A 21,263-nucleotide genomic window follows, 5' to 3' on the forward strand; every position below is an offset into this window, starting at 1 on the left:
CATGACACACCTCCCGAGTCTCAAATACACCTCCAGAGTCCTAAACATGCTTCGTGTGACTCAGGACTCACCCCCTGTGACTCAGGACATGCCTCCTGACTCTTAAACATGCCCCCAGAGTCCTAAACATGCTTCTTGTGTCTCAGCTCATGTGCCCTGAGTCTTAAACATGCCATCTGTGACTCAGGACCCACCCCTGAGTCTTAAACATGCCCTCTGTGACTCAGGACACACCCACAGAGTCCTAATGTACTTGTTTAGTATAATGAAGACTTTGCACACCACTGTAGTCTTCATCATTATGAAACTATTCATACTGGACAGTGGTTACATCACTAAATGTGCTAAAGCGTTTACATCATGGGGTCCACTGAAATCCAACAGAACTCAACCACAGGACAAGGCAAATGATAAAAATTTGTTGTAATCAAGTCACTTCTGATATATCAGGGTCACAAAATTATACTCAGAAGCTCAGCTGAAATACCCCCAGCCTCAGCCCCACCCTGAACCACAAAGTTATATAGCATCCAGAAATCAAAACCAGAAAGTCCTGTGCCAATTTACAGTTACATTTTTCTCTCAATCACATTTTTTTTCTGTTTTACTCTATGTCAAATGATACAGAATGTAGGTTGTATGGCCTACACAATCACAGTCATTTGTTCTTTTGTGGTTAGAAACATGCATTATATTTTGAGGAATAAAACATGAATAACAGAAATTATGGTTAGGAACATTTGTTATGTTTTAGGTAACAAAACATGAATCATGAAAGCTGGTCAGATATTGTTAACTACACATGTCAAGTACCAACATCATGGAATGGAATGTGGCTATAACTTCTGGAAGTGAAAAGGCCCATTTTATGTCAATGTACTTGATATACAATAGTTTGTGTCCACACAGTGAAATTTATGGTGGGACCCACCATGGGCTCCATGACAGATTCCGTGAAGTATTCAGCTTACATTTAACCCAATGTTTCATTAATGCCATGGTTGTTTTTTCTCCTTAAATTGGACAGGGAGGCAAGTGAACGACTTTTTAAATATGTTACTTTTGTTGAGATGATGTTTTTAATAAGATTGCTTCCAATCACTAACACTGGAGTCACCATTACCAAAAAAAAAAAAAAAAAAAAAAAAAAAATCAGCTGGTGGTGACAGAGTAATAATTTTCTAATTTGCCAGCATGTATTTATTCACGTCAGGTGAATGAAGACAAACTATATTGATAGTTATATACTTTGGGAACTTTAGCATAATCCAAGGAATGTTGAATTTCCAATTTTGGAGATATGGCCAATGCACTTTCAGTGTTAAGTCATGTCAGATGATTGAGACACAGGCCATTGGCTGTAGCTGTGTGTGTCATGTTACAGATCACAGAAGCTAACATTGCACATATCAGCCAAGTCAAAGAGTAGTGTATTAATGCCACTTTCCCTTCCAGGAAACCATCTGCTCCTTTTCAAACTCAATGTAGATGTATATTTTTTCAATTATGTTTCTTTTTTCCTTTTAAAATTAAATTTATTTTTTTTACATTCCAAAATTGTCCCCCTTTCTGGTCCCTCTTCCCTGAGGCCTTCTCCTCATCTTCTTCCCTGCTGCCTTTGAGAGGTTTCTCAGCCACCCACCAACCCACCAGGACCTCACCTCCACCAGCTTCCTTTTTCTCTGCAGCATCAAGTTTCTACAGGGTTAAGTGCATCCTCTCCCATTTTGGCCAGACAAGGCGGTCCTCTGCTGTACACATGCCCAGGGCCATGAACCATCCCCTGTATGCTCCTTGATTTTTGGCTTAGACTCTGGAAGCCCTGAAGTGTCCAGGTTTGCTGACACTGTTGTTCTTCCTATGGGGTTGACATCCCGTTCACTTCCTTAAGTTTTTCCTCTGACTCTTCCATATGAAACATTTCACCCTAGATAGATAGATAGATAGATAGATAGATAGATAGATAGATAGAAAAAATGAACAAGATAGATAAATTTTAGGTAAACTAATGAAAGGACACAGAGATAATATCCTAATTACCAAAATCAGAAATGAAAAGAGAGAGATCCAATTATATATATCTTCTCCTCAGCACTACATGGTATCTTCTCCAAAACTGACCATATAATCTGTCACAAATCGCCAGGCAGTGGTTGTACACTCCTTTAATCCCAGAACTTAGGAGGCAGAGCCAGGTGGATTTTTTATTTCGAGACCAGCCTGGTCTACAGAGTGAGTTCCAGGACAGACAGGGCTACACAGAGAAACCCAGTCTCGAAAAAAAAAAAAAAATCTGTCACAAATCAAGCCTCATCAGATAGAAGACTGAAATATTCTCATGCATCCTATAAAATCAGTACAGAATAATCTGGACTTCAGTAATAACAAAAACATCAGAAAGCCACATACTGAACAACTTTCTATACAATAATAACTTGCTCAGGAAAGAAATAAAAGACTAGACTCTAGAATTCAATGAGAATGAAGACACAGCATAACAAAACTTATGAGACACAGTGAAAGCAGTGGTAAGACAAAAATTCATAGCACTAAGTGCCCTCATAAACACACCAGAGAGATCCTACACAAGCAACTTAACAGCACATCAGAAAGCTTTAGAACAAATGGAAGTAAACACACCTAAGAGACATAGACACCAGGAGGGTGTCCCACCATGATCTCTGGCCCAGAATGGGACAGGGTGTGAGCAGGGAGGGGAGATCACCTGCCTCCATTGCTAGCTCTGCTCGAGTTTCTGCTTTTGCTGCCTTGTCACTCCCAGGTGCTGCACCTGTTTCCATGCTGAGCTGTCCCTGGCTGGGCCGATAAAGAGCTGGCTGGCACAGAGGCAGCTTGGTGTCCCAGGCAGGTTCTGGGAGAGCAGACCTCTCCCCAAGTGTTACAGCTCTTGCTACAGAAACTCTGGGAAACCAGGATGATTCTTGTACACTTTACTTCCCCTGAATAGAGCCCTTATATACACTTTCAGAGTGTGTTAAAGTCTGGCATCAGATAACGCCTATTGGCTGGGTCTGAGAGCTTGGAGATATCTCATCTGCATGTGGGATAGCCTGAGGCACTGTTCCTCATCACTGATGGCCAGAGACCTCTCTGTGGTCTCTGGAGGGCTGAAGCTAAATGAAAATAACCAGGGTCTGGGAGCAGAGAAGAACACCTGCTGTCCAATAAAGGTCTGGGGTTCAAGGCCTATGCTCTACCAGGCACCCAGCTGCTTCCTCCTGCCCACCTCCCCACAGGCAAAAATGTACCAATTACAAACAAAGAGAACAGTACACAGACTCAACAAAACCAAGAGCTGGTTCTTTGACAAAATCAATTAGATAGAAAAGCCCTTAGCCAGACTAACCAGAGGGTACAGAGACAGTATCCAAATTAATAAGATTAGAAGTTAAAAGGGAGACATAATAAGAGAAACTGAGGAAATTTTAAAAATCATTAGTTCTTTCTATAAACTGGAAAATCTAGATGAAATGTATAGCCAGAGAAAAGGATAATGATCTAGACAGATACCATGAACTCAAATTAAATCAAATCAGGTAAGTTATCTAAAGTGTAGTATACCCCCTTAGGAAATCAAAGCAGACATTATAAACCTCCTGTCCAAGAGAAGACAAGGACTAGGTAGTGTTAGTGCAGAATTCTACCAGACCTTCAAAGAAGAGCTAAGACCAATACACCTTGGACTATTCCACAAAATAGATACAGAAAGAATGCTACCAAATTCATTCTACATATATTTGTCTTAAAAGTCAATTATTGATTTCAAATGCAACACTGCTATACTCTCTTGTCAGTTCTTATTCCCCTTCAGTCCCAAGTCATTAGAAATTTCTTTCGAGGCTGGAGAGATGGCTGAGTGGTTAAGAGCATTGACTGCTCTTCCAGAGGCCCTGAGTTCAATTCCCAGCAACCACATGGTGTCTCACAACCATCTCTAATGGAATCCAATGCCCTCTTCTGGTGTGTCAGAAAACAGCAACAGTGTACTTACACATAAAATAAATAAATCTTTTTTTAAAAAAAGAATTTTCCATTTTTTAGAACTCCTGCTTATTATTTATTTCTGTTCATAGTAATGTTGCCTGTAGCTGAGGCTTGCCTTTGTATGTGATTGAAAATTGCTTTGAGCACCCAATCCTTTGCTGCTCAGTGCTGCAAAGAATGCTGTTTGGAGCCTTTGGCAGGTGTTTGTTGTGAATCATAGATTTTGACTATTGGAGCAAGGCTCTACCATCAACTCTATCCATCTATCTTCTCTTGAAAGAAATATCTTGGCCTGCAATTCCATTTTAGTAGAAATTGAACATGTCATAACAGGTAAATGTTAGTGATCCCTAAAAAGACACAACAATAGCTGATCTGATGCAACTCTCAGCAGGGTCTTTATTCTATTTGACCTAGCTTGCCCCCATCCCCAATGCACCCGCATCAGCCAAGAATGTTTTGGTGGTGGTGGAGACCCAAATATCTGTGGGGAAAGGCTTTATTGTAAGCAGTAAGTGGGGAGGATGTGTGCAAGCATCTAATTGGAAAGCTGCTGTGGCCTTTAACATAATTGGCTGGTGCTGGAAGTCACCTCATAAACTTAATGTCACCTCCCCTCTGCATTAGTGGTTGTTAGGCATGGTCTTGTAACCTGAGGTGCAGGTTTGTTGGGGGAATAACCTGGAGACCCTGGTATTGTTGAGGATGTAACTTGAAAACTCTATTCTTGTTTGGGATTAGACTAAAGAGTAGAGATAGGCTTGGGTTTTGCTGGGGAGGGGGCAACTTGGAAACTAATGCCAGGTACCTGAGTTGCCCAGAAGCATAGTTTCAACTTCCTGGTATAGGCCTTGTCATCAAGTGACTAAGGAAGAAATAACTAGGTCCTGCTTTACTAAGGGTTCTCCCTGTTATGCAGACCCCATCAAGAAGTGAACAACTGCAGCATGAATACATGTTTCTGGGACAATCCTGAAAGACACGAGTAAAGGAAAATCACCACAGTTCAGATCTCCATGCAGTAGTCATGCTCATGCATTTGTTTGGAAATGTGTGATTATTCATTGAATCATCAGCTATAAACATTGGGACAGTTTAACTGTCAGAGACTTGGAGACAGAACGATTAGAATATTGTTGAGAAAGACTTAAAAGGAAGAAGTATGTGGATAGATCTCTCACAATGGTCAAAGGAGCTGGGCAGTGGTGTCACACACCTTTAATCCCAGTACTTGGGAGACAGAGGCAGGGGGATGACTGTGATAGAATAACAATCAATAATCAATGCTGATCTATAATCAATAATCACTAAACAGTAATCAATAATTATCAATACGGAGGCAGAGGCAGGGGAGGTTGGTGATTGAATAACAAACAATATTTGATGCTGATGAATAATCAATAAATGGTAATCCATAATTATTAATACCAATTGATAACCTATAATGATCAATAACTGATGGCTCACATTTTTAATTGCAGCATTCAGGAGGCATATGGAGGTGGATGATGGTTACAGAATAACAATCATCATGTTAATCAATAATCGATACTAATCAATGGCCAATAATCAATACTAGTCAATAACCAAAAGTGATCAATAGTCATGATAATCAGTAATCTATAGTGTCGCATGTAAATGCTGATCAAAAGGTAAGTTCAGCTTAGTATACACTCAGTAATCAAGTTATTAGGGTGATCCATTCTGTGAGACGTCAGCAATGTCCCCAGCTATATCTGTCATTTTCCAATGGGACCATGAACATAGAGGCCATGGTGGACGCAGTGGGGCTTATTCATAGATACAACAGTAGAGTCGTCCTCTCACCAAGCCTGACATGACCACATCTGCTGGTGAGTGCCAGATCTGCCAGCAGTAGAGACCAACACTGAGCCCTAGATATGGAACTATATCCTGGGTTGACCAGCCAGTGACTTGGTGGCAGGTTGACTACATCGGATCATTGCTCTTGGGCTAAGAACAAAGCTTTTTACTTCCTGGAATAGATACATATTCTGCTTATGATTTTGCCTTTCATGCACATATTGCTTCTGCCAAATCCACGATCCATGGACATACTGAGTGCCTCATTCACCACAATGGCATTCCACACAGTATTGCCTCTGACCAAGGAACTCATTTCACAGACGAGAAGTGAAACAGTGGGCCAATGATCATGGATTCTAATGGTGTTAATTACCATTAATACCATAGTCCTTGTTACCATAAAGGTGGTGAACTGAGAGTAAAATAGAATGACCTTTAGAAGACACTTTTACACAGCCAATTATGGGACAGCCACCTGGAGAGCTGGGCAGGGTCCTAGGCTGTATGTATTTTGAATCAGATTTCAGTATTTGATACAGTTTCTCTCACAGCCAAGATCCATGATTTCAGGAATCAAGGTTTTGAAAAACCTGTGTGAAGGTTGCAGGCCACAAGTCTCAGTGGAACTCAGCTCAAAATGCAGGGCTCCCTTTATCAGCAGGGCTTCCATTTCTCTGCCTGTCTTTGTCTGGATAATGTTCCTGAACACAGGTGGCTGTCCTTATCTAATAAATATCTTTTTGCAGAGCTGCTTAAACTCAGCACACAAGTCTCATTCTGGATTCCCTGTGCACATGAAGCACATGTATCTGCTGCATTATAAGAAAAGACAGTTGAACTTCAAGGGCATGGCATAGGATACCTGAATAATTCTATAAATCTGTGCATTTGATGGCAGAAACTCCTGCCATCATTTAAATCAGGGAGCATGCATGGTTAGTGTAACACAGAACACAATTTATTATTGAGAACTTCTCTTTGATAATGAGATAGTGTTTTATATTTGCTAAATATAGGTTTTAGATTGGACCTCAGTATTTAATAAGGTTGTTAAGTTTTTCTCAGGTGTATATAGACCCTGCCATGCTGACGTATTCCATGATCTTTTCTTTTATCTGGGATATTGAGAATCATCTATATATGACTAAGAAAATGAAGAGTGAGAATTTCTTTTCTAAGTAATATTTCCTAAGATCAAACATAATTTTTGAGGACTCTTGTCCCTTCAATTACTAAAGAGACACACTGCATTTTGAAAGTTATCATACTTTACATATGCCTGCTTAACATTTCACATTTAGCAAAATCACCTTCTGTTTACCTTCTGTTAAGGTCTGTTGAAATTTCATGTCTAGATCATCACTTGATCTTCTGAAGAATCTTTGTTTCTTCAAGCTTTTCTTTGTACTATTTTCCCTCTTAGCAAACATTACTCGATATCCTTGCTTGGGCTGAGTGTGACTTCCCATAAAAATTTGAGGAAATTATCCCAGTATTTTGGCTCTCCTCAATGTAGACTGGACACAGGATAGGATAAAATGTAGATTACAGCCAGTTTGTCATAAATGTTGATCTGAAGACAGATACTTTAATCCCACAGGTATTTCCCAAAACTTTTATGACCTAAGTGCCTTAAATACCTCATTTATTTCTTCAGAACTTCCAACGGCTTTGTATGCTTTCTTTTCTTCTCATTTGGGAAATTTCCATTGTAATCTATATATAACTCATTTATTGAAACCATTTACATCTTTAGGTCATTCTAACATTTTATAAATGTTAATACCATAACATACAATCAGCTTACCAAAAAATTCACAATCTATTGTAAGAATATTTATTCACGGGTGGGAAATAAGCAATTTATATCCCCTCTTTCTTAGTTCTCAGTGGCAATGCATTTCCAAATTATCATAGTTCACTCTAGGATAACAGTGAAATAATTTGTTTTACAAACAAAAAATTGACAAAGTGTTTCTTCTGAGATTGTAGACATCCTTCAATCAGTCACATTAAAAATACTTTACTCAGTATATCTGGAGACAAATTTACATTACCTAAATAGTTATTCCCCTTCCAAGTTGTACAAATACTGGCCAGCCATGTCTTTTTTTTGATAGAGGTTTGGCAACATTTAAAAAGCCCTGGTGTGTTTATTTTAATTCAACAAAACTGAAGGTATGAAAATGGTTGTGGTTTAATTTAGAAGATAAGATAAGCCCTGTGCTGAATCTGCCTATCTTTGTATATTTATGTTTTTAAAGAGAATTTACTAGATATAAATATCTTTATAATTATTATCATGTTTATGTCTGCATAAATTTTAAAATATGTATATATCATAATTAAAAATATAGATATGTTAGTCTTTGATGAGTGAGGACAATGTTCAGTATTAATAACATCTTCTGGTCTAGGAGTAGTAAACTCTTTAAAACATGTTACCTATTCCAAGGAAAGATTCAGTCCCATATTATCATTTTATATTTATTGTACCTGTGTGGATATGTTTATTAAATATACTTTTGTCTTTTCATATCAATTTTAAGTTTATATCCATTGGGAACAAAATGAACTAGGGTCAACTTAACAAGTTTAATTTACTTTTTTTGTTTTTTTTTTTTTTTGAGACAGGGTTTCTCTGTGTAGCCATGGCTGTCCTGGAACTCACTCTGTAGACCAGGCTAGCCTCAAACTCAGAAATCTGCCTGCCTCTGCCTCCCAAGTGCTGGGATTAAAGGCTTGTGCCACCACTGCCCGGCTTTAATTTACTTTTGAAGTAAGAAACCCTTTATTAATCTTAATCTTTTGAGATGTTCAGATCCACATTAAATCTGGGCTACAGATTCTTTTGACCACCTACATATATAAAGGACAGTGGACAGGGCAGTGTTTTTGTTTTTTGTAATTGCCCTACATTTTTACAAAACAAAGGTGATTTGTTTGTTTATTTGTGTTTTAAGACTGGCATTACAAAATACTTATCTCTTCAGAATCCCATATACACTGAATATCAGCTGTAATATTCTGCATCATGAAAATAACCAGTCTTTGTTTTTCTAATTTACCTTGTCTAACAGCCTTTACTGGGACATTCTAGTAAATCCCCTTTTTACATACATAGAAAGATTCATTCTCTCTATGATTTGAGATATGTTTATCAAGAGAACCTGTACTAATACAACTCTGTTTTTTTTTTTTTTTCACTTTTCCACTAACAGTAGTGCTCAACTGTGTTTCACTTATGATCCTGGATTTTTTTTTCAAGGTTGATTGATACCTGTCATCTGGTAAAAGGAAGCTGGAGTTTCCCTGAGCCCAGCATGAAGACACAAAATAAGTCTCTTATTTCCTAAAATCCCTCTTTAATGTTAATGATGTTAACATTCTGTCTAAAACTCTACCTCACAGTTACCTGGTGACAGCCAGGTATGCTCCTCCCCATAGTTACCTCTCTTTAAAGACAGATGGAATATGTTCTATTGGTGTGAGGGGAGGTGTGGGGGAAATGGATGTCTCAGCAGGCTCATGCCTCCTGCTGAGATATTTCTTCCCCTGGATGGACCATGCCTCATGCTGAGACAGCTCTTCCCCAGAAACAACCCACCACAAGACAGTACAGTATAGAACACAGTTTATTCAGGACATGGAGAGGGGAGTTAAGAGGGTAGTACAGGCAGAGAAAAGCAGAGAGAGGCAGTGTAGAGAAGCAGAGGCCAGGCATGAGCATGTGGAGAGAGAGGGGGGAAGGGAAGAGCCCAAGAGGGCAAGAGAAAGAGAGAACAAGAGATCAAGAGATCAAAAGAGAGGAAGGGGCAAGTAGCCACCTTTACAGGGTGTCAGTCTGACCCTGCAGTTGCCAGGTAACCATGGGGAGGAGCATACCTGGCTGTAGCCAGGTAACTGGGGTGGACTTTAGACAGAATGCTAAGAAATAGCTGGAGCATCCTTCCTCTTGTGGGTCAGATTGATCCCGCCACTGCACCTTGAGTACTGGGCTATGGAAGCCGTTCACCTTGATTACAGGAAGAAGAAGGCAAGTGCTGTGAGGAAAGCTCAGGTAAGGTCTGGAGTCAGGTCCTGTAACTGCAGGATCATTGCTCTCAGAGGGGAGGAGCAAGAAGCTGAAATGATGAGTTCTTCCCCATGGCTGGGTGGGGTGAGATTTCTCTTTGAAGACAGAAACAAATGCTAATGGAGTGCAACCCACCCCCCAGATCTGGAAAAAATCTGACCCTGGACCGGAAACTCACTTTAACCTTGAGGAGTGGTAAGACTCACTGGCCAATCAAGGCTTTCAGGCAGACCTGCCAATCAGACAAGGAGGCGGGTTCTCCCGGGTGCCAATCTGCAAGTTTTCTGTGCCTGTGCAGGCTTGAATGGTCATCTGTGCCCTGCTCTGATCTCTGCTGTGGTTGCTTTGTGGAGACCTCAGGGAAGCTCTGAAATCGAGTAATGGTGAGCACAGGATCACTCCCCACAATGGGTAAGGGCAGGCGGCTGAGCAGTGGAAGCTGGGGTGTTGGGTCCTCTCTGGGGCTGCATGGGAAGCATCAGCCAGATGTGACCACCTGTGAGGTCCCTGGTGATACTCCTCAAGTGTTAGATCAGGAGGTGACCTCTGAGTAACAGCACTGTCATGGCTGACTCTGAATCTGCCCAAAACATTTGGACCAGTTGTTTTCTTGAAGAAGCAGGTGTGGTTTCTCTGACTCTGCAGCACATGTATCGAAACCATTTTGTCTTTTATAGAGTACATTAAGAAGACAGGTATAGCTGGGCAGTGGTGACACATGCCTTTAATCCCAGCATTTGGGAGGCATAGGCAGGTGGATTTCTGAGTTTGAACCCAGCCTTGTCTACAGAGTGAGTTCCAAGACAGCCAGGGCTACACAGAGAAACTCTGTGTCCAAAACAATCAAACAAAACCTGTTTTTAAGAAGACAGGCATAAATCTAACAGATCTGCTTTCATACATTACTTGGGTTTTTTTTTTTTTTTTTTTTTTTGGTTTAGTTTTTGTCAATTTTGTCCATTGCAGTTCTTTATATTGCTTTACTTTTTATGTTTAGTGTTTGATTATTAAAAATAAAGGAACTTTTTCCCCCTCTGATCTTTCGGTTGTTTTGGATGCTTCTTGTGCATTAACATGCATCTTCTTTGGTTTAGGAAAATTTGCATTATTATCTCATTGAAAATATTTTCTAGATCTTTGGGCTGATATTCTTCTCCCTCTTTTCCAATCATCTGTAGTTTTCCCTTCTCATATGTTGAAAAATTTCTAGTTGTTTAGGGTTAGGAAACCTTTAGAATCCACATTTTTTTTACCCAATGTATTCATTTTGTCCTATTCATCCTTAATATCTGAGGCTCTCTCTTCCTTTCTAGTTGTTCTGTGGGTGAAGCTTGTCTCTGTAGTTGTCAGTCCACAGGCAATATCAATGCTCTGCTCTCAGGGACTTAGCAACTGCTTAAGTCATTCCCTGCCTCCATCACTTGCTGCTATTGTCAGGTATGCTTTATATACAGGGACAACCAGCTACACAGCTCTCTCTGTTCCCTGTCTCAGTTCATGCCTTCTCTCTATTCTCTTTGTTTACTCTCAGGACTCTCTCTCTGCTGTCTGTCTGTTTGTCTGTCTGTCTGTCTGTCTGTCTGTCTGTCTTTCTGCAGGTCCTCATCTGTGCCTCATTCCCTTCCCCAGATTCTCACTCATATCCCTGCCCCCAAACAACCTCTTTTGTACCATATCTGTTGCATGTTTTAATTTCTCAGGACCTGCTGTAATAGGATAGGTCGGCACTTTTGGTGACTTATTTTTTCTGGCTGTTATTTATTATATTCATAGGTTGTTGTCTAGGCCTCTGGGTTTGAAGTGATTATTATCTCAGTACTGATTTCTGAATTTGTCTTGCTTGGGTGGGAGTTTTGTTCCTGGGTTGCTGTTTGATGTCTGGATTTACAGAGAAAGTTGCCTGAGTGTTGCCTCCTTTACTGACATGTTTGGTGGGTATGCTCAAGAGGGAATGCTTGCAAATGTTAGGAGCAGGGAGAAGAGTTGGGCAGGAAGAGATGATCTTAGCATCCACAGGCAAACATAGTCAGGATAGAGGTAAAGCTGCCTCTGGTGTTTAGTACAGTGCTAGGGGAAAACTGTGATCATTGCATCTGGGATAACAGACAGTGTGGTAGATCTGTAGAAAGCTTACCTGTGTCCTGGCAGGTAAAGCATGTGGTTGAACAGGAACTGTCTGCCCAAGAGGGGATGAGACACAGGGATGAGGCAGGAAAGGAAGGGCAAGTGGGCATTGTCTATTTTACCTATAAGAGGCATGCACAGGGGGGAGGGGCAACTTCCACTGGTATTCTGTCTCAGAGTAAGTGCAACTGATATTAGGATCTGCAGTAACAGATAGTGAGGCAGGTCTTTGGACAAAGTACCTTTTCTACTGCCATGCATGGCTTGTGGTTGAACAGGAGCATCTTTCAATAATCAGGACCTCAGGCACAAAAATGAGTTTGTAAAGCACAATCAATTCTGTTTCTGAGAGTGCACAAACTCCACTTGAACAAACATCCTATGACAAGCCCACCTTGTCCACAGCCAGTTAAGGTTCAACTGCAGGGTTAAGCTACATATAGATAATTAATATACCTTACAGAGACAAAGTTCGTCTACCCATCATGGTTGTCAGATGGTTTCGCCCCCTTGATTGGTTCCTGCAGATTATGCCGAACATGTAGTTTTTAAAATATTAAGTTGCTGACCTGTGTATTAATGTCTTAATCTTGCTGTAACTACAATAAATACCCAGCACCTCTAGACTCTCAGTTTTGATCTCATGTGAGGCTGACTGGTGAAAATCCTTATTACAGAGCTCATAATAAAGACCTCCATGTGATTGCATTGCAATAGGCTCCTTATTGGTTGTTGGGTTCTTTGTGGCTTGGACATAACATCTTGGTGCATTGACCCAAGACCCTCAGGACTCCCAACTAAAGAATTGAAAGGCCAGTTGTTAAGATCCACCATTGTTTTTGTGTCAGTGGCTTGTCTGCCAGGGCTACACAGAGAAACCCTGTCTCAAAACAAACAAGCAAACAAAAAAACAAACAAAGAAAACAAGTGTAGCTGGGCAGTGGTAGTTTTTCATCCCAGCACTTGGGAGGCAGAGGCAGGGGCATGATGGTGATGGAATAATGATCAATAATCATGTTAATCAATAATCAATACTAATTGATGGCCAATATTCAATACTAGTCAATAACCAAGTGATCAATAATCTTGATAATAATTGATAATGAGCAGACAGTGCTAATCAATAATCAATATTAATCAATAGCCAATAATGATCAATAATTGATGGTGCATGCCTTTAATCCCAGCACTTGGGAGGTAGAGGCAGGCAGATTTCTGAGTTCAAGGCCAGCCTGGGCAACAGAGTGAGTTCAGGGACTGGCAGGGCTACTCAGAGATAGCAGCTGGGGACTACATTTCCCATAAGGACACGTGCCAAAATGGTGGTCAAAGACCTAAATGCACACGCGCATCAAACTCAATCCAATATGGCGGCAGGCCTCCGAACTACATATCCCATGAGGCCACAAGGAAAAAGAAAGATGGCGGCCTGTGAGAGACTACATTTCCCATGAAGGCGCTGGCCCAGCATGATGTATGCAAATCCCAACTGGAGCCCAGTGATTGCACCAGGAGACAACCACTGCCACCATGACAGTCTGGGAAAAGCACCTCTGTCCCGGTGGTATCCGTGGCCTCCTTCTCTCATCATAGACCAAACAATGCAATCCGATTGCCCACCGCAGGGCTGCTGCAGATGGGGAGATGACTGGAGCCTCTAGGTACCTTGACGGGCGGGTGGAAGCCGAGGCCCCAGGTTGCCCATGAATCTGAGGCTGAGGTAAGACTGGAACTCCTTACAGGTACTGGCTGGAGGACCTATGGACACACCCCCAGACTTGTACAAAGGAGAACTGTATCGTGTTGGGTGTTATTATTGAAAGACCCCCAGGAGGCGAGACTCTCAGGATATCGCAACCACTCAATAACTGACAAGACACAGGAGGCTTTATTTCAGGAATCAGCCGGGCTGAGGTCTAGACTCATAATGAGGAGTGTCGACTCCGAGGCCAGGGGGAGAAAGGTATTTAAAGGAAAAAAACATAAAATAGGGGGTGAGGGGGAAACCAAGGAAGAACATCATAAAAATAGTGGAAAGTTCCAGCCCATCATTCAGTCGGTCATGTGGGAAACATCGTGTATATGTTTTTCTCAGGAATTGAATCTTGCTCAACCATCTACTTTGTGGTCAGCCAGTTCCCGGAATGACTCAGCTGACCTGGATTTTTAGTTCTGCTTTCTTTATGGTCAGCCAGTTCCTGGAACCTGGAGCTAGTGAACGGGTTGGCCTACATTCTTGGCTCGGCTCTAAGGGGTCATAATAACTTTTCATACCCTTTATAAATTTTCATATCTTTCAATTATCACCTGGTTATTGTTTTCATGTGGACACAAGGGTCACCAGTATGTGTGAAACTGACTGTCGATGGACTGTGATTACTATTCTGGGCTTTCATTTTAAAACCTAAAATAAAATACTTAAGTATAGGTGCGGTGGTACACACCTTAAATCCCAAAAGATGAGCATCAAGCAGATCTCTGATTCAGGTCTTCCTGGTACAGAACAAGTTTTAGGTAATGAAAAGCTTAGGTACAGGCAAAGTGTTACACAGGTATTACCCAGCATTCAGGAGACACAGCCATGCAGATCTGAGTTCAAGGTTCATCTACAGAGCAAGTTCAAGGACAGCCGAGCTTAGGCAGTGAAATTGTTGAAAAATAAAAAACTGGTGATGATGTAATAGAAGGGGCGGTGTTCCAACCTCAGAAGGCAGAGGAACTCAGCAGCTTTGTCCATGTGGCTCTGGGAGGAAAGAATAGAAGGGACAACTGAGACAATTGATGCTGGTTGGCTGTTGTTAAAAAATTAGTGGGGATAAAGAAGAAATCAGCATCACTGAGGTGAAGTCTTGTGGTGAGTTTTTTTCTGAGAGGACAAAGAAGCTGTGTTCCAGAGATAGACAAGGTTGTCCCTTGTTGTGCACCTGGAGTTGATCATGTGTGAGAATCACCCAGGTAGTATTGTTTTTTAGGCATAAATGAATCTCATGCAGAGCAGCTAAGGCTTGACCCAGTGAAAGGAGTGTATGAGAGGAAAACAGTGAATCTTAGTTGCAGGGGAAGAACCCAGCATATTGAAGATGTCAGTCCCATGGGATGAGCAGAAAGAACAACAGCAGCAGTAAAGTGGAGTCAAGCAGAACCTAGAGTGGAATAGATGGAAGAGCTGGAGAAGTGACCAGATCTCTTTTGAGGAGCCCAGATGATCATGTATGAATCCCAGATACTAGAACAAGAAGCTGTAATATTGAAGTTACCTTTGAAACCCTAATATTTTGAGATTCCAGAGCTGTGGGGTACTTGCTCAGGAAAACAGTTCCAAACAGTGCAGTAACAGATACTGAGGTAGGTCTTTGGATCAAGTACCTTCTCGACTGCCATGCATGGCTTGTGCTTGAACAGGAGCATCTTTCAATAATAAGGACTGCGCACAAAGATGAGTTTGTAAAGCACAATTAATTCTGTTTTAGAGAGTGCACAATGTCCATTTGACTAAACATCCTATGACAATGCCCCCTTGTCAACAGCCAGTCAAGGTACAACTTCAGGGTTAAGCTACATATAGATAACTGATACACCTTACAGAGAAAAAGTTAGTCTACCCATCATGGTTGTCAGTTGATTTTGCCCCCTTGATTGGTCCTGGAGATTATGCCAGTCATGCAGCTTTTAAAATATTAAGTTGCTGACCTGTGTGTTAATGTCCCAATCTTGCTGTAACTGTTATAAATACCCAGCACCCCTAGACTTGGTCTTTCAGATTTGATCTCACATGAGGCTGACTGGTGAGAATCCGTATTACAGAGCTCATAATAAAGACCTCCATGTGTTTGCATTACAACAGGCTACTTGTTGGTTGTTGGGGTCTCTGTGACATGGACATAACATCTTAGTGCATTGACTGGAACCCCAAGACCCTCAGGACTCCCAACTAAAGGATTGAAAGGCCGGTTGTTAAGATGAACCATTGTTTCTGTGTCAGTGGCTTGTCTGCCAGATCTGAGTCTGTGTGCTTTGGTCTTCAGGTTTTTCTTGAGTATATGTGGAGGGAGATGACTATATTGAACCTGGAACCCTGTTACAGTGGATATGCTGGAGAGTCATAGCCCCAAAGTACTTCAAAGATGTTCCAGAGCCTGGTATAGTGGATGGTGTTTCTCTGGTCTTAATTTCTGGGAAGGTTAGAGCAGCCTTGGAACCCTGACAGGGCTCACAGCTGCCATCCTGTCTTCATTTTCTCCTTTGTCCAAGTGGAGGAATCTACTGGTAGCCTTTACAACCCCCTTATGTCTGTCTATTTTGGGTGTGGATGTTTATCATTCTCTCACTGAGGAAATGAGACAGATTCCACCCTAGTCGATTTAGTTACTAGCCCCACACCTTGGCTTAAATCTTTCTTAACAACAGGACCTAGACCCATTGACTAGTCCATGACAGAGAGCTCTTCGAGACAGCATCCAGGGCAAAATCAAGCTCTGCCTACCTTGTTTTGCAGGGTAGAAATACAAAGACCTCATTTACCACCTCCTGAACTACCCTCTGCCCAGTTCATATGTGACTCTATAATTTTGAACTTGGAGCTGTCATGAAATGGATGGTCATTCTTCATCGATTCTAACAAATTTAGCATATCTTCCTTGAGTCAGAAATCCTGTCCTTTGTTGGTGGTAATTTGAGTTTTGTGGAACAATCTGCTTTTCTGTCCACCTTCCAGCTGTTTTAGCCACAACTTTGGTAGCACTGGCCTGGGAACCCAGGGTTAAAGACACCTCACCCCAGGTCAGCACAGCCTCTGAGCTCCCCATTCCAGTGTATCCTTCCCTGCTCTGAGCCAGGTGCCCTCCCTATTTTGTCCTTGCTCAGCCACAACTCCAACTCCCTCTTGTTGTGGGAGGGGCTCCTGTAATTGATATGTTTAAATCATTGGTTTTGTGTTGTAACAACTTCCTCATTCATTATTATGTCTCTGTCATAGTTTTCAGTTCTCAGCATTTCAGAGCTACAGTCATCTGAAGGAACCTCAATTGAGCAGTGGTGGCACATGCCTTTAATCCCAGCACTTGGGAGGAAGAGGCAGGTGGATTTCTGAGTTCCAGCACAGCCAGGGCTACACAGAGAAACCCTGTCTCAGAAAACTAAAAAAAAGGAAGACTCTTCCACTGAGGATGGCAATATCCCTAAGCAAGTGGTCCTGGGCTGGATGAGAGGAGGCTGAGCTTGAGACAGTGACCAAGCAAGAGAGCAAGAGAGGAGACAGTGTTTGTCCATGCTTTTTGCCTACAGTTTCTAATTTAAGCCCCCAAAATGATGGACTGATATGTCAGAGCCATGTACAACAACCATTTATTACCTGAGATGCCTTTGCTTAGAGGATTCAATCACAGCAGCAGAGTAACAAGTTAGAACAACAACATGGTATCAAAGGGTTATTTTGCCGCTGAACAGAATCTATGTTGTAGATTGCATTCTTGTGAACAAGAACAAATTTTGGGTAAAATGATTTTAGGATTGGTTGGTGTCTCTAACTCTCCACTAAGGGGTCCTGCCTGACTGCAGATGTGGCCTCTTCAGCATCCATATCTAACTGCTATACATCTCAGCTAAGATCAACTCCATAGTCTCTCACCACATGTGTTGCTGGTTCTCCCGGATTCTCCTTCTTATCTGCTCTCCCATCCAGTTCTCTCTCTTCCATCTGCCTCCTATGACTGTTTTATTCCTGCTTCTGAATGAGATTCAACTGTGCTCATTTGGACCTTCCTTCATGTATAGCTTCTTTGCATCTATAGACTGTAGTGTGGGTTTCCTGTATTTTATGATTATTATTCACTTGTAAGTGAGTACATACATGTGTGTGCTTTTAGGTCTGGGTTACCTCACTCAGGATAATAGTTTCTAGTTGTATCCATTTGCCTTAATTTGATAATGTTCTTGTATTTTATAGATGAATAGTTTTTCCTTTTGTAAATGAACCACATTTTCTATATTCATATTTTGGTTGAGTGACATCTGGGATTTTTCCAATTTCACACTGTAATAAATAAAATGGCTATGAACTTTGTGAAGTCCCTACTCTAGGTCCACTGCCTGCACAGAGTCTCTCTATCCAATATCCTCTGTTTCTCCTTTGAGAAGGTGTGGGCCTCTGGGTATCTCCACACCGCAGTGCATCAAGTCTCTGCTGGGTTAAGTTCATCCTTTCCATTGAAGCCACACATGGCAGCACAGTTCAGGGAGCAGATTCCAAAGATAGACAGCAGCTTTAGGAACAGCCCCTGGTACAGTTGTTGGAGGACCATCATGAAGACTGATCTACACATCTACTACATATGTTCCAGGGGCCTTAGTCTAGACTGTGTGTGTTATTTTGTTTGTGGATCAGTCTGTGAGTCTCCCCAAGGGTCCAGGTTATTTGAGACTGTTGGTCTTCCTGTGGAGTTCCTATCCTCTTCAGGGCCATCAATCCTTCCCCCAACTCTTCCATAACAGTCCCCAAGGACCATTCAATGTTTGACTGTGGTTCTCTGCATCTCTTTCAAGTCAGCTGCTGGGTGGAGCCTCTTAATGGACAATTATGCAAGGCTCCTGTGTGGGAGAAAAACAGAGTATCCCTAATAATGTCATGGATTGGTGTTTGTCTATAAGGTGGGTCTCCAGCTGGGCAAGTTTTCATTAACAATTCCCTCAGTCTCTGCTCCAGCTTTACCCCTGCATTTCTTTTAGAGAGGAAATATTTTATTCTATGTGTCTACTGTGTTGTACTTGAAACTGATTCTTCAGCTTTCTTCTCATGCTCCCATAAATTCTCCATTTGATTTCAGTTTCTATTTCCCATAAGATACAGTATAAACATTTGCTATTCAATGCTAAGCTATTTTGCAAGTCTGGTAGATTTCTATTTTTAACTTTATATCTTTCGTTTATTGTTTTTGAGGCTAAATTTCTCTGTGAAGCTCTTCTTGTGCTGATAGTAGATACAGAAACCACAGAAGCCACCTGATGTGTTTTTGTAAAATAAGCACATCCTTCTGTGCACCTTTTCATCCACATCTTTAATTTTAAAATTTAACCAAATATATAGGTTATATTGTATATCTCTGGATGGCGTATGTTAATGATATCAATACTGCCCGAGGCTTCAGACTCATTGGATTCCAAGTGTATGTCATTTTGCCTTAGTCTTGTGTTTGTTCTGAAATTTTTGAATAAATAAGAGTATTGTGCCTGTGTGGATTAATATGAATATCATATATGCCTCATCTTTAGTGTTGTCAGAAGATGGCCTCAGTACTCTTGATCTTGAAGTAATGGGTATTTGTTGATCCCCATGTAAATACTAGAAATTGACCACCATTATGTGGAAGACTAGCAAGAGCTTTCCACTCCTGAGCTATCTTTCCTGTCCTTTGTTCTTTATTTCTGATCAGCATATACATTACTAATATTTTCATTTGTCCATTTTTAACTGTTTAAACATGCATTCCCTTCTAGTACACTTTAATTAATGTTGCTGCTTAAACTGATTCACATCATGTTTTGCAAGATGAATACAGAACTGCAGTGAACGTATAATTCTTTGTAGGAACATCAGAAAAGAACTGTGAGTTCTCTCTATCATTTTTGTTTCCTTGGTTGATTTTTACAGGGGAGTGAGGGTCTTAACATGTAACTTTTGCTGTCCTGCAACACATTGCATAGACCATGTCAGAATCCAGCTCAATGACATACACCTGACTGTACTTCTGTGATTAAAGACATGAGCAAATACTCGCAGCTTGCCCATCGTTTTTATAGTTAGTAATTGTTCATACACCTTTTCAGATGTTTGCTAAGTACAGTTGATCTGTTTGCCCCTGCATATCCCTCTCAGTTGCCATTTGTGTTGCAAGGATGTATCCTAATCAAAGGGATCAGAAGTGACACAGGTGAAACTTATAATTCAATTTTCTTCTAAAATGACAGAATGATTAGATTATAACCTCTGTTTCAGGAAATAAGTGGAGGAAGCACAAGAATTACATTAACACATTGCCTAGAAAATATCCATTTACTTACAGTGATGTCACAATCATGCTTTCTGTTCTACACATGTGTTTGATATTTTAGGATGCAGTGACTTAGGATGATGTGTATGTGAACTTCACTACAGAAGAATGGAATTTGCTGGATCCTTCCCAGAAGAATCTCTACAAAGATGTGATGCTGGAGACCTACCAAAACCTCAGTGCTATAGGTAACACTGTGAATTTTGTTTTGCTTTTCAAAATAATGGAACTAGTGATTCTTGGTTATTGATAATTCTCCGTTATTTCAATTGAGAACAAGGAAGATTGAGATGAATAAATCAGGTTCTGTGCTGTCAAAAGTAACAGTAACTTGAATTTTACCTAATTTCCAATACTGTATCACTCATTTTCTGGTACTGTGCTTTAGGTTACAGTTGGGAAGATCATCATATTGAAGAACAACATCAAAGTTCTAGAAGGTATGAAAGGTAGTTTTCATCTGCAAGCTGATACAAATATGCCTGTGAGGAAATTTTATTGTGTTCTGGAAGCTCTAAAGAAAAGCAAGTGTGTAAAAAGATCAGTCCTTTAAGTATAGCTATGATTATAATATTCTCACAAAACTATGTTCCTTAATGTCAGTTATCTGATGCACGTTTGTAAGGCATTCCTCTAAGGAAGAAGACATGGAAACAATGCCTTAAGAGATACCTTTAATTGATTTGTAGCTCCATTAGAGCTTTGCTGTGGAACTACCAATCTGAATAGTCTCATAATATTTAGATGTTGCACATTGAATAGTGATAAATATATATCCAAAGCCATCCAATAAGCAAATAGTCCATTGGAAATTTGATGATACTCATATTCTTGTACTGACATTTCTAGGTTTATTGAGTGATCAGTTAGTGAGAGTGAAGAAAGTTGTGAAGAAACCTTAATCCATATAACACATGTCTACAAAGAACAAAATGTCAAATTGTATGAATTCAACATGGAAACCTTTCACTTGTTCTTCTTTTTTAATGGGTATATCAATCGTCAGAATGGATGAAAGCATGTGAGCCTAGGGATATTAAAATGCACAATGTACCTCTATCTATTTCAAAACAGTGAGAAGGTATATAGTATTCTGCCTTTGGTAGACATTCTGAATATGATAGGTGTTTGCAGTTAATTGGTTTCTGACTTTACTGGGAACATCCCCAACATCACACTGCAGAAAA

At 40.7% G+C, this 21,263-nt stretch overlaps 1 protein-coding gene across 1 annotated transcript in view; it reads left to right on the forward strand.

The window, feature by feature from the left end:
- The first annotated feature begins 69 nt into the window (after positions 1 to 69).
- LOC143437375 (uncharacterized) overlaps positions 70 to 21,263 on the forward strand; it is a 32,177-nt gene continuing 10,983 nt past the window's right edge. Inside the window, exons 1-3 of the mRNA XM_076922197.1 lie at positions 70 to 10,290; positions 20,138 to 20,264; positions 20,465 to 20,516. Of these exons, the coding sequence (XP_076778312.1) occupies positions 20,231 to 20,264; positions 20,465 to 20,516 (86 nt within the window). The 5' untranslated portion in view covers positions 70 to 10,290; positions 20,138 to 20,230. The remainder of the gene's footprint in view (positions 10,291 to 20,137; positions 20,265 to 20,464; positions 20,517 to 21,263) is intronic.

This window comes from Arvicanthis niloticus, chromosome Y (genome assembly GCF_011762505.2).
Source record: "Arvicanthis niloticus isolate mArvNil1 chromosome Y, mArvNil1.pat.X, whole genome shotgun sequence".
In the NCBI taxonomy this organism is placed as follows: Eukaryota; Metazoa; Chordata; class Mammalia; order Rodentia; family Muridae; genus Arvicanthis; species Arvicanthis niloticus.